The 13,276-nt window shown below is 37.8% G+C and overlaps 1 protein-coding gene across 1 annotated transcript; it reads right to left on the bottom strand.

Moving 5' to 3' along the window:
* Nucleotides 1-1,681: 1,681 nt before the first annotated feature.
* Nucleotides 1,682-2,760, bottom strand: LOC126762019 (uncharacterized). Its single transcript, XM_050478497.1, is given in 2 exon segments — nucleotides 1,682-2,406; nucleotides 2,408-2,760. Coding segments are annotated over 2 exon segments (900 nt in total). The 5' UTR covers nucleotides 2,684-2,760; the 3' UTR covers nucleotides 1,682-1,782.
* Nucleotides 2,761-13,276: the final 10,516 nt, after the last annotated feature.

Raw genomic sequence — 13,276 nt, 5'->3', positions numbered from 1 at the left:
TACCTTATCTTTAAAATATTTTTCGCCTTCACATGATTAAATGTTTCCAATTGCATACTCATTTGTAGGTGTGTGTTATTTTTCATAGGACCGCAAAGCCCATATTGCTCTGGTGCCTAGTCTGCTTCCAAAATGGATGAAATTATCTATCACGTCGAAGTTCGACTTTTGATGGCTGCAAATTCAACGAGCAGTTATAATAAGATAGTCTGACCCATTTGTTTTCAGTCTTGTGGAAGGTTCGGTGCTAAGGACGAAATATACATATATAACGGGCTTTATATATATAGCATAGACCATAAACTTGACTCAGCCCCACAGGAAATAGTCTAATGGCGTCAAATCGCACGATCGATGCGACCAAATGACTGGACCATTTCGTGAGATAACACGTTCACCAAACTTGGTCTTCGATAAATCGATTGTCACATTCGCTGTGTGGCTTGTATTGCCATCTTGTTGGAACCCCATATTGTCCAAGCCCATATCCTCCAACTTGGGCCAAAAATATTCCGTTATCATTGAGCCGCAGCGATTCCGAAGTACGGTTCAATTACGCCGCCGACCCATAAGCCGTACCAAACCGTAAATTTTTCGGGATGCAATGTTAACTTATGGAGTACATGTGGATTGCTGCCTGACCAATAATGAATATTTTGTTTATTGACGAAGACATTCAGCTAGAAATGAGCATCATACGACGATTCAAGTAGTCAAGCAGCTTCAGTTTTTGCGTCAATTTGTTCTTTTAAGGATGTAGACCAAGATCTTTTCGCAAAATTCGCAGAGATGCCAGAACGATGTGTGAGAGACTGATTTGGGTCTTCTTCAGTTGGTACGCTAGCGCCAGCAATATTCTCGACACTACGGGCACTTCTTTGTTTCACTGGCACGGAAATATTTTGTACTGTGCCTGTGGACTCAAATTTCTCCACTAGACGCTCATTTGTTGATCTGACAGGACGATTAAGACGACCATAAATTGGACGTAGAGTAAAGTTATGGCCACTGATGCCGAATTTCGGTAGTAAATTTTAATAATTTCGACTTGTTATTGGATTGTATATCTTTCCATGATGAAATGGCAAACCTTACTGAAAAGAGATGTCAAAAAAGCGAGAAAAATGTAGCGTTGTTTGCTGTCTACTTTTGTAGCGTTCTTATTAAAAACCCCGTCACAAGACCTAAAGTGTCACTCATCAAGAACAACCAGGCTATCAACTATGAGCGACAATATCTCCCTGACAGATGAGAGAACACGAAGTTGAAAACAATATAAAAATGTACCAGAGAATAACTTATTATAAATATGGGAATCCACACTTAACGGAGGGCTCCCTTTCCGTACGACCTTAGAACTCACTAAACATAAATTAAACTAAAGCCCGACCTGACTAAACCTCCTTACCATATTGCTATTTTTCACTTGCATTTTTTTGCTTTTGCTGTATACATACATACATAAATATGGTATATATATTATAATCTGAATGTTGTTTATTTTCATGTGCCATCAAGCACTCGCCACCCACATGTGGTCGATCAAGCTGCGATCGCGCTGTGATGACTGATCGATCACAAGCAATAACACAGCGGCATGCGTTATTGACAAAGCAATGAAGCTCGCTGGAAATTAATAAAAAACACACGCTTTATTTCTACACATCACCATCCACTGCTTCGATTTTTATTAAAATATTTGGACAAGACATACACACACACAGAGCCACAGAGCGCTACACAAAATTCACAGCAATGAAGAACAAGGAGGAATCGCACTGCTCATTTGTTCTGCAGCTCGCAGATGATGCGTTGGATTTCATGCTCATCGCTGATGTTCACCTTCCCCGCACCGACCTTGCTGATGAAAGCCTCCATGATGAATGGCAGGCGCTGCTTGGGACACAGCCGGTGCCACAGGATGAGCATACGCTCCACTTGACGCTTGGCGTTGCGCTTGTTGGACTTCTTGCTGCCCATGTAGAAGCGCTTGAAGTTCTCGAAAGGGTCCTCGCAAAGTATGTCATTCGAAAGTGCCGCCCAGTAGAACGGCAGCTTCTGCCAAGTCTTCAAATCCCACCAGTTGGGCATTTTGGAGCACGTGTTGTTGCGCACATTTGAGTTGAGCGCCTCCCACAATTTATTGGCTCGCTCCTCAATACTTTGCAGCTCCAACATTGTGGACGATGAGCATTTATCGGCTATTTTGGACACTACCTGCTTACATACTAGCTCACAGGTGCACTCGTCATCAGCCTCCAACGAGTTTTCATCGCTCTCCGCACACTGCCGCTCATTCTTGAGATTGTCCAACAGGCAGTCACTCTCTGTCAGACTTTCGTTGCTACTCTCTTGCAGCGGAATCGAATCAGTGCCGCAGCCTTGAGTATCCGTCTCCGTCTCCTCCCTCCTCTTCCGCTTCCACTCGCTCCAGCTCTCGGCAGAATGCCTCTAATTGCAATTCGTCCTCATCCAAGCTGTCTTCGTCACAGTCCATCATTTCATCGCCATTTGTGATTTGGGGGCGTGGCTCGTAAACATTTGCAATGCATCGCTCCGCCGACTCGCTGAAGCGCGGCGTGGAAAAGCTCATGCAACAGAGTCCACACTCACTGCCCTTCCCGAAAATGCTGGTCACGTCAAACTGTAGGAAATTCAAAATATGCTCGATTATCGTGTCCATCACTGAACTGGAATTTTTATTTTCACTAAAGGCTTTATTTTAACTTTTTACTCTCTCTCTTTTTCTAGTAAATTGAATTTTTATTTTTGCTTTTATTTCGTTAAACTAACAAAAAAAAATCTTTTATGAAATAGAATTTTTAAATGAAACATAAATTGTGATTGAATTGTCATTTAGTAAAAAAAATCTGAAAGTTTCTCCTCTTGGAATGCGTGACAAATGTAATACAGGGTGCGTTGCCGGAATATTGTAAGCTATTGTGTATGCGACGTGTTATGGTTACCAATTCTTCCTCCTCTCACCTTTAGTATATCCTTATATGATCAGCATAACGAGAGGAGTTGAAATCCGTATGACTGTCTGTCTGTCCGTCCGTCGGTGCAATAGTAACTTGAGTAAATATTGGGATATCTGGATGAAAGTTGGCTCACGTGTTTCTTGGCAAAAAAGAGTTTGTAGATGGGCGTAATTGGACCACTGCCACGCCCACAAGCCGCCATTAAAGGAAAACGTATAAAATGCTATAATGATGATAAGCCCGCTCACTCTGTTCAAAATTATTAAATTAAATTTTACCCCCAAGATGATATGAGAAGCCTTTAATGGACCCTGGGTCAAAATTAGAAGATGGGCGTGGCGCCGCCCATTTTGTGAAATCGTATATCTCGAAATCCGTCTTACAGATTTCAACCAAATTCAGTACGTGACTTTTCTCTGACAGTTTTATGTGACAGTATGAAAATGGGCGAAATCGTACTACAGCCACGCCTACTTCCCATATAACACAATTTTAAATTCCATTTGAAACTTTCACTTCCCTGTATACAAATCAAGAATGAATTGGTTGAATGGGGTCTATACTCCCCTTGGCCCCCATATACCTAATATAAAGATTGTTGAACTTCCGCGTGACTTTATGCCGCTAAATCGACCAATATGTAAGTTATCTTAATAAAATTGAGAGAGCGTGCTTTTTTATAACAGTACTCATTTGTGCTTAGAATGAATAAAATGGGTTGAAAATTCGCCGTAGAACCCATACAACTAACAAGCCTAAGTACTTCCCTGGCTTTAATCTTTGCAAGTTTCAAAAGTAGAAAATGTTCGATTGATCAGTTCTGGCCGTTTTTTTCGATTGCTTGCTTCAATCTCATCAGTTGTTGACAACAATATGTAGAATCAATCATTCGACCAGCTGGAGCAGCTCGTAGTTGATAATTCCTTTCCAATTCCACCAAACACTCAGCATAATCTTTTCAATCCTGGCTTTGCGGCCATTTGTTGAGCTTCACCACGCTTGGACCATGATCTTTTTCGCACATTATAGTCGTATTTGATCCACTTTTCGCCTTCTATTACCATTCGCTTCGTTTCAGCAAACAATCAGAAATCAAAGCAGATGTTAATTCGGTCCATCAAATTTTTCAGAGGCAATTCATTCAACCCAAACATCGATCTTCTTTTTGTAGCCAGCCTGTTTTAAATGTTTCAAAACCGTTTGATGATGAGTTTTAAGTTCCTTAGCTGCTTATGTAACGGTCCTGGTCAATCTTTTCCAAAATTTCATCGACTTTTTCAACGATAGGTCGACCAGAGCGAGGTGCATCTTTCAAATCGTAATTTCCAGAACGGAAGCAAGCGAACCATTTTTGTGCTACACGTACTGATACAGCATCGTACCGTAAGCTTTACAATTTTCATTGGTGGCTTGCGTGACATTCTTCCCTTATTTATACAAAAATTTCAAAATATAGCGAATTTCTTCATTATTTTCACTATCTTTTTTAAGCAGCCGTAATTTTTTTTGGTTAATTGAAACTTAAGATGTCACCTTTCCAACACTATATGGCATGACACAATGTGATTGGTAACACTGGAGATATACGACTTCCACGACATCTATTGACAAAACACGAAAAGACTATCGACTACCCAATATATATTATAACTAGAATCGTCTTGATTTTGACAGGGGAACTAGTTACAGAGAAAGGTCTTAAGTAAAATCATTCAGCAACTGCTGACTTTGGCTCCTATAATGGTTAATCTTTCCGGTTGACGAACTCTAATAGAGAAGTAAGTAGAGACGCTGATAATCCCAAGTATCGATGGATTTGACTTTTGTGGTAAGAAAATTTAGGGGAAACTGTGGTAATAATTTTCGACGGGAATTAAGTGCACATCCGCTCCAATAGTACAGAACTCATTGCCATGAGACCGTTCTCGTCGTTTTATCCGTTATCAGCTATAGCTATGACGGAATACCACATACATTATTTGCTTATGTAATCTTCAAGCAAAACCAATCGGAGCAAATATACTCATATAAGTGAACGTCAAACGGAATGGACACGGTGTCGTAATAAGTTTTCCATAATCGCGTTACAAAGTACAAACAAAATAGAATTTGTGGCTTAGAGTAGAAGGGCTGGAACTGAGCTCGGTATAGAATATACACATGTATGTGTATAGAGTTCTCCATACGTTGACACATCCATATGCACCAGTGGCTAAATTTCTGACATTGATCTCACCGATGTGTGCATTTATGGCCAAAAGCTTTTTGTCTCACGAAAACCCATAAAAAGCAAAAATTAACAGCGAGGCCCCTAAAAGCGCCGAGTAGCTGGAAGACAATACATAAAGCTATTGATGCGTTGCACACGTTACGCGCTGCAATTCCGCACATGTACACATGTGTGTGTGTGTGTATTTGCCGAAGTCTTTACCAATTGGCGAGCTTCCAAAATGAAACTTAAGTTTCTGGTCAAATGAATTTGGCAAGGTAACAAGAAACCACATATGCACTTTTCGTATTACCGATGTGGCATTGTTGGGGCGCTTCCGTGCGCTTGGCTCAGTTCACACACACACAAGTTTCTGAGGAGCTCTAACGAAACATATAAAGGGCCAGCAGAAAATTGATTATAAGATCCCCAGAATTAGAGGCATTTCTGTGGAGTTGCATTAAGGTCTGGTTTTTAAGGGACCAAAACAAAGTTTAATTTCGACCCCAAAAATCTTCAGAAATGGTCTGAAGTTGGCTTGAGCTTAACTGGCGGTTACACTTATACTAGAACTTCGCCAAGCCCTTCCTGCCATTTATGGTGTTAGACTTGAAATTATTTGACGAGAAGTGGTTCTTGGAAGATTTAGGCCGCGGACATACATCTAAAGATTTTGACAATGGTAATATACTCGGATAAAAATTATTGCCGTGAGTGACAGCTTTTGCAAAAACTAAGTTTTGCTATTTTTGCGTTAATCGAGCGCTGGATCTAACTAGAGAGCTTTGGTCCACACCCTCCTCCAAATAAAAATGTAAGAAAATTTTTTAACTAAAGGAGGTCTCGTCATCGCCGAGTAAAAATTTGTTAAGATTAAGTCATTGGGTACAGAAAAGTAATATTATAAGCCGCGATTTCCCTACAAGGCACATAAGTGAGCTCTACCAATATACCACAACTCTTTAAAACCCTTCCACCCTGCTTATAGGAACTCAGTTTTCGAGCTTCACTAATGCTGCTGGCAGGCTGGCTTCAGTGAGATTTAAGGTAACAGGCAGTTTGTCAGCGTTGCCAAGATGTCACATAATTTGACAATGAGAGAATTTAGGAGTGAAGCCAGAACGGCAAATGGCTTACAGAATCCTTGTAAAATAGAGGCTGGTGAATAAAGTAACCTAGAAGCCTTAAAACTGCCGAGGCATGTAAAATACATAAATTTAAATACAGTTCAAGAAAATTGCTCAAAAATATTAATTTCAGATTGCTTTTAAATTTCACACCACCGATCCACATTGACCCCACTTGCATTACATCACATGTACATTTGCTACAATCTCTTCTAAGCGAAAAACCGCAACCAATGCGCTGTTACGCGAAAAACCGAGTCGCAATTTCTGATGTGTCACCTGATTTTCGTTCGGCTTTTTACGACCGTGTCATTTGGCTTGGTGGGAGTGCATCTTCTCGTCACAGTGCGCGGTACACTTGTTCTGCCTCGACCCCCTTACTCTCCGGCAGCACTTTCGCCTTCTTGTGTGGTCGTAAAATCAAAAAGTACCGCTATAAAAATCATTTTCATCAAATGCGTTAAATAGGTTTTTGACAAGCTATAAAAAGTGTTTGAAAGAAAAGTTTTCATGTACACTTTGTAAAGCAACACACACACTCACACATAAAAGTTTGCGGCTTTTTTCTTAGTGTTCGCATTGTTTTTGTGTGATTCGTGCAATGGCTGTTTTATTGTTTAGTAAAATGTTGAGTTCCATTAAAAATATGTTCTCCGTAGAGAGCACGCTAGCTTTCTGCGTAATGCACCTCTGGGATCTGAGCCAATAAGCTCAATAAAAGAAATGTTCTTAACATCCATTTCGGCTGCCTGTTCACGCCCTTCAATACATGCTTAATATATTCAATCTATTCCTAGCAGTCTTTAATTTGGCTAAACTTGAAAAGAGGCGAATCGAACAAACAACTTTATAAGCGAAAGGAACGAAAATAGGAAAATTGTTTTAAATTTGTAAGAGCTTCCACAATTTTAATTTCATTATCGAATTTTATATTAACTTGAACAGCTCAGTTGTAGATTTAAGGAGTAAATTGTTCGGTAAGAGAGCTAAGTTCACTCAAAGCACACAAAGCAGCCCTTGAATCTCTTCAGGTTGCTCTTCGTCCCAATTGGTCCACGGTCTTCGTGTACACTTTCAGCTATGGCTGCTATATTTTCTTCACTGCATGCTGAACGTGGTCTATTCGGTCGAATATTTTCCAATAATGAATACTGGATCTCAAAAAGAGTGATGGTGTTGCGAATAGTACGCCCAGTGGGCCGATTATGTTGACCATAAGTTGAGCGAATCACTCTAAACCCATTCTTTAAAGAACGGGAGTTTTCGTAATAAAGTTGAAGGATTTGCAAACGTTGTTCAGACGTTAGTCTTTCCATGATGAAATGCCAAACTATACTGAACCAAAATAACAGGACCGCTTGACACGACTCACGCGTGATCATCTGTCAAAAAAAGTCTATTGGAAAAAGTATATCTACTTGGAACACCCGTTAGAGTTATAAACTATCCTATCTTTTAAGTTTGATCAAACTCTACACAATGTGTTAAATTTTACTAGAATTCGTTCAATAGTTTAGAAGTTTACCACGGACAAACCGTAACACGTTATTTTTATATGTATGTAGTATACCTATTTTGATGCATAGAGAGAAAACAGATACTATTGTATTTACTTAGTGATAACTTTTTTGTGCTCATAGGCTTTTCATACTTTAATCAGTTTTTCTTTCTTATTTCCTATGAATCCACAAGATGTAACATTAAAACCTAAGGAAATGAAACAACAACAAAAAATGCGTAAACAAAATTATGCATCTCATAATGTTACTTTATTACGTAATCGTTAATTTTTTTACTGCAAATATTACATTATTTGTAACCCATTAAGAATAATGGGTAAAGCAGGAAGGGCTATGAAAGAACTGAAATTAAATACGTGTGCCTTTATATAACTCGCCAGATTGTTTATGTGCCGATGTAAGCGAAACTTTAGGGGAATGAATACATATATAAAATTATTTAAATATAACTGGATATCTATAATATATATTTATTTGTTTGAAGGATTAGACTTGGGATTGAAAAATTTTGCGTTTGAATAGACGGAGAATACCATCACGCCCACTATCAGACTGAGAGTAAAAAAAAAATATGGAACTCTTTTATTTACATAAATTTTAATCTTGGAATCGATCAAAACAATCGGATGAGCCACTGTCCTCCGTCGACTGACTTACACTTAAGGAGTTACTTGGCTTTCCTTGGGTAAAAATTAGCCTTTTTTCAACAGTTTTTTTATCATAGAAAAAATTAAATATTTTATTCCATTTTTTATAGTTACAAACATACACTTCTAACAAAGAAATTCTGAAAGGTTTGAAAAAAATATTTTAAACTTGGCCATTACGAAGCCATTTCCTGTGACCCCTAGGAAAAACGATGAGCCCACGATACTTGTTTTCTTTAACTTAGAACTTGGACGAAGGAAACTGAAAATTTAATTTTTGGCAGACATTTTTACAAGAAAATATAAATTTCGGTGACAATTTCGCGAAATTTTTTTTCAAATGGTTGTATTGAAAAATAACAAGTAAGGAAGGGCTAAGGTTGGGTGTCACCGAACATTTTATACTCTCGCATGATAAAGTGATAATCGAGATTTCATTATCCGTCATTTACATATTTTTCAAATACCGTATTTGTGTAAAGTTTTATTCCGCTATCATCATTGGTTCCTAATGTACATATACATTATACAGAGAAGGCATCAGATAGAATTCAAAATAGCGTTATATTGGAAGAAGGCGTGGTTGTCAACCGATTTCACACATGTTTCGAACATGTCATCAAGGTGTTAAGAAAATATTATATACCGAATTTCATTGAAATCGGTAGAGTAGTTCCTGAGATATGGTTTTGGTCCATAAGTGGGCGACGCCACGCCCATTTTCAATTTTTAAAAAAAGAGTGGGTGCAGCTTCCTTCTGCCACTTCTTCCGTGAAATTTAGTGTTTCTGACGTTTTTTGTTAGTCGGTTAACGCACTTTTACTGATTTTCAACATAACCTTTGTATGGGAGGTGGGCGTGGTTATTATCCGATTTCTTCCATTTTTGAACTGTATATGGAAATACCTGAAGAAAACAACTCCGTAGACTTTGGTTGACATAGCTATAGTAGTTTCCGAGATATGTACAAAAAACTTAGTAGGGGGCGGGGCCACGCCCACTTTTCCAAAACAATTGCGTCCAAATATGCCCCTCCCTAATGCGATCCTTTGTGCCAAATTTCACTTTAATATCTTTATTTATGGCTTAGTTATGACACTTTATAGGTTTTCGGTTTCCGCCATTTTGTGGGCGTGGCAGTGGGCCGATTTTGCCCATCTTCGAACTTAACCCCTTATGGAGCCAAGAAATACGTGTACCAAGTTTCATCATGATATCTCAATTTTTACTCAAGTTACAGCTTGCATGGACGGACGGACAGACAGACATCCGGATTTCAACTCTACTCGTCACCCTGATCACTTTGGTATATATAACCCTATATCTGACTCTTTTAGTTTTAGGACTTACAAACAACCGTTATGTGAACAAAACTATAATACTCTCCTTAGCAACTTTGTTGCGAGAGTATAAAAATATCCTTCGTACAAGTCTTTAAGAATTGTTTCTCTAAGACCTGTGTAAAATTTCACGAAGATCAGTTGAGTAGTTCTACAGAAATCTTGCCAACCGAAAAACGCGTTTATAGACGGCGCACTTAGCCTAGCTAGCCTCGCCCGCACAAGTTCTCAAGGCTGTATCTCCGAAACTATTACCCGGATCAACTTTAAAATTTAGGACAATATTCTAGAGAGGTTGTAGAATTTAACAAATTAAGAAAAACAAGTTCGATTTTTCGAAACCAGTAAACCCATGTAGCCCCTTAAGAAACTTGCAACAGGTCTGTGGGCAATTAGTAATATTGTTTGGTCAATATCTCTTTCAAAATAGAGGCTTCAGCTGTAGAGATTCAAATTAAATATCAAGAGTTTTATTATTTTGAAAAATTTGGTAAGGAAACATATATTTTTCTATGAAGAAAATATCCTGTCGAATAGTAGCATCAGTTAAGTCCTTGGTATAAAATGGTATAAAGGAATTGTGAGTTCACCCTAAGGAGTTTTTTTCCAGTACAACATATGCGTCAAATACCTACTAATAATAGACATTCTGACATACATAAATATGTACGTACACAAACTTTGATATTTTGAATCTTGCCACATTATTACCGCTATGTATAATGTTAATGCACAACACTTAATTTATTATTAAAAATTATGTTTTCTTTATGATTATTATGGTTATTAAATAATTTCACAGTAAACTTAATATTGAAAACAGACAGCCGAATAAGCAATGAAGTATTAAAAAGAAGGTGTGTGTGTGTGTAATATGTGGCAGCTAAATGCTTTGTGGCATCTGCACATCCCACATAATCACACACTTAAGCACATACGTGAAGCCAAAACTCTTTGTACTTTCGCGGCGCAATAAATAAGTGAACCTGCCAGCGACGCGCTCAACGCCGAAACGCCGAAATATATGGCGCTCGCTCGCTTTATATACTTTTTATTATTACTTCTTTAATATTGGAGCTCATTTTGGTGATTAAGCAGATTTCATGGTCACCAGCGAGCCCAGACCCACACACATGGAAAAATAAACGCTGAACTCAAAGCGTGGAGCCAGAGGGGTGTGCGGTGCGTTGCCTCATAGCCCAATGGCCCAAATAATATTTTCATATATTTATACATAAGCAAGCGCAAATATTCTATAAAAATATGGGAATTTATGAAGCATCGCACAATTCGACCTAATGTCTGTCTAATACACTTGTAGAAATGTATATGTGTATGTGTATGTTTAAGAATATATATATGGCATGTTCTATTGTGAATAGGCAAATAAAAATGAGGCACAAACATTTATTGGCAACCGCTTAATTCCAGTCACACACAAATACATATGTTGTATTATTATGTATGTAAGTGTGTGTAAGCCATATTTTCCGCTGGCAATTAAACGAATTAATTTCATTTATAACATCGTGGAATTATGCGCATGTAGTTGGCGGTGCAAAAGTGTGTGTGCCTGACTTTACAAGCGAGTATATTATCGCATAATAACTTCAGGAGTTATTACTCGTATAATGCCCATAGAGGTACACACATACATATTTACATACATACATATGTATATATAAATATGAATAGATGCTCAAGGCATATGTTCATGCGAATGCCTCGGCCTAGGCAATTGTTTTAATCGCCGCTCTCCCCCAAATAATTCGCCGATTTTGTTGTAAATATTCGCATATAAATAATTATGGAAAAGATATGGTCGCATATTAATGCTGGAACACAGGCATACACAATCCAATTCTCATTTTACAACAAATTTATTGGTTTATTGCTTTGGTTCACCACGTTTATTGGTGGCAATGGCCATATGCGCTTTTTTATGAGTCACACATTTTTGCATGCCTCAGAGCTTTTTGAGCTTTCATTTGTGCTCATAATCGGAAAATACACATAAAGACAGTTTTTTAAGTAGAAAATAGTTGTGAGATGGAATTTACTTGGACACATTTGCCACATCCAAATTATGTAAAGACTGTGATCACCGTTAGAACACCCTATATTGCTTCTACTCACTTTCTCTACTTGCTAGACTATTGAGTTTTTCTGGCCTTTTTTTTTGTGCAATTAGATTTGCTCCGAGTCAAACTTCTAAGTACTTGATTTGCAGCGCTTTTCCAATTGGTTCCACTCATAATTAAGAAGCTGTTAAAATCCCTGTTGAATAATCGCGTTCAAAAAACTCAAGTCTAAAAAGCAGGTATAAAAGTGTTGTATCAAGTGAAAAACTTCAACAAAGTAATTTAAAAGCAGCTATGAGAACAGGTTCTCCAAGGAAAGCTCTCTACTTAATAACTCAAGACAGCCAATTCTCCTTTTGGATACCAAAAATATTTTTAGCGAATAAGCAGCTCACTGAGAATCCAGGATAATCATACTAAAGAACTTTATCCAAGAATCACATAAATATTCATCACTGAAGAACTTCATCAATGCTCGTAACAGGTATGAATCAACTTTATCATAGTTTAGACCGCTTAATTAGGACAGTCGAATATTTCTGGAGAGTTGGAAACCTTTATTTTCTCCCCCACTAACTCAACTTTTTTTCCAGGTCTTCGTTGGTAAATTTGAAATTAATTTGTATTTAATTTGAGCAGATTTAGTGTTCCTCCTTTCTACAAAATTCGACTGTCTCGTGTATGGCCCTGTTAATAGGTCTATATGCGGTTTTGCCGTCTTGACTATGATAGGCACCAGTTGATCACTCCAAACTAAACGTAAGAAGTGCGGTTATGAATGTACTCCAGATATCTTGAAAGGATTTTTTTCCAAATTATTTTATTTACTCACACACAAACACAAGTTAAATACTCTCTCTAACGACTTCATTGAGATGCATTTCACCGAATTCTACAATTCCAAGTCACTATAAAATATTTATTACGAAGTATTTGTTACGTTTTATTTGGACAAATCTCCTGTGTTTATGTTCTTTTCTTTTCAGCAGCACTTGACATTTCAGCATTCAAACTAGTCGAAACGATTTTTAAGCATACAACTAGGAAATTACCCAAGAGCAAGCGACACTGAAATCTTTAAATACTCGAAATCAGTGTTTTAGAACATTATACCTTCAAAAATATCTTATGGAGAGATCTTAGACTGTGGAGACTAAAAGGAGGCTATGATGTGAAACCATGAAATATAAAAGTCACTGTGGAAAATCAATAAGCATTTCCAAATAGTATTTAACGTATAAAAAATAAATATTTACTATTGAAATTGTCATGAACAAAAAATGTGTATTCTTGGAACACTCTTCAGAGGCACACCTAACGTAATAAAACAAAAAAATCGACTTTTACCTATTTCGATAAGATTGCGTTTAA

This window comes from Bactrocera neohumeralis, chromosome 2 (genome assembly GCF_024586455.1).
Source record: "Bactrocera neohumeralis isolate Rockhampton chromosome 2, APGP_CSIRO_Bneo_wtdbg2-racon-allhic-juicebox.fasta_v2, whole genome shotgun sequence".
Taxonomy (NCBI): domain Eukaryota; kingdom Metazoa; phylum Arthropoda; class Insecta; order Diptera; family Tephritidae; genus Bactrocera; species Bactrocera neohumeralis.
The sequence above is the reverse complement of the archived record's forward strand: the minus strand, read 5'-3'. Positions and strand labels throughout refer to the sequence as shown.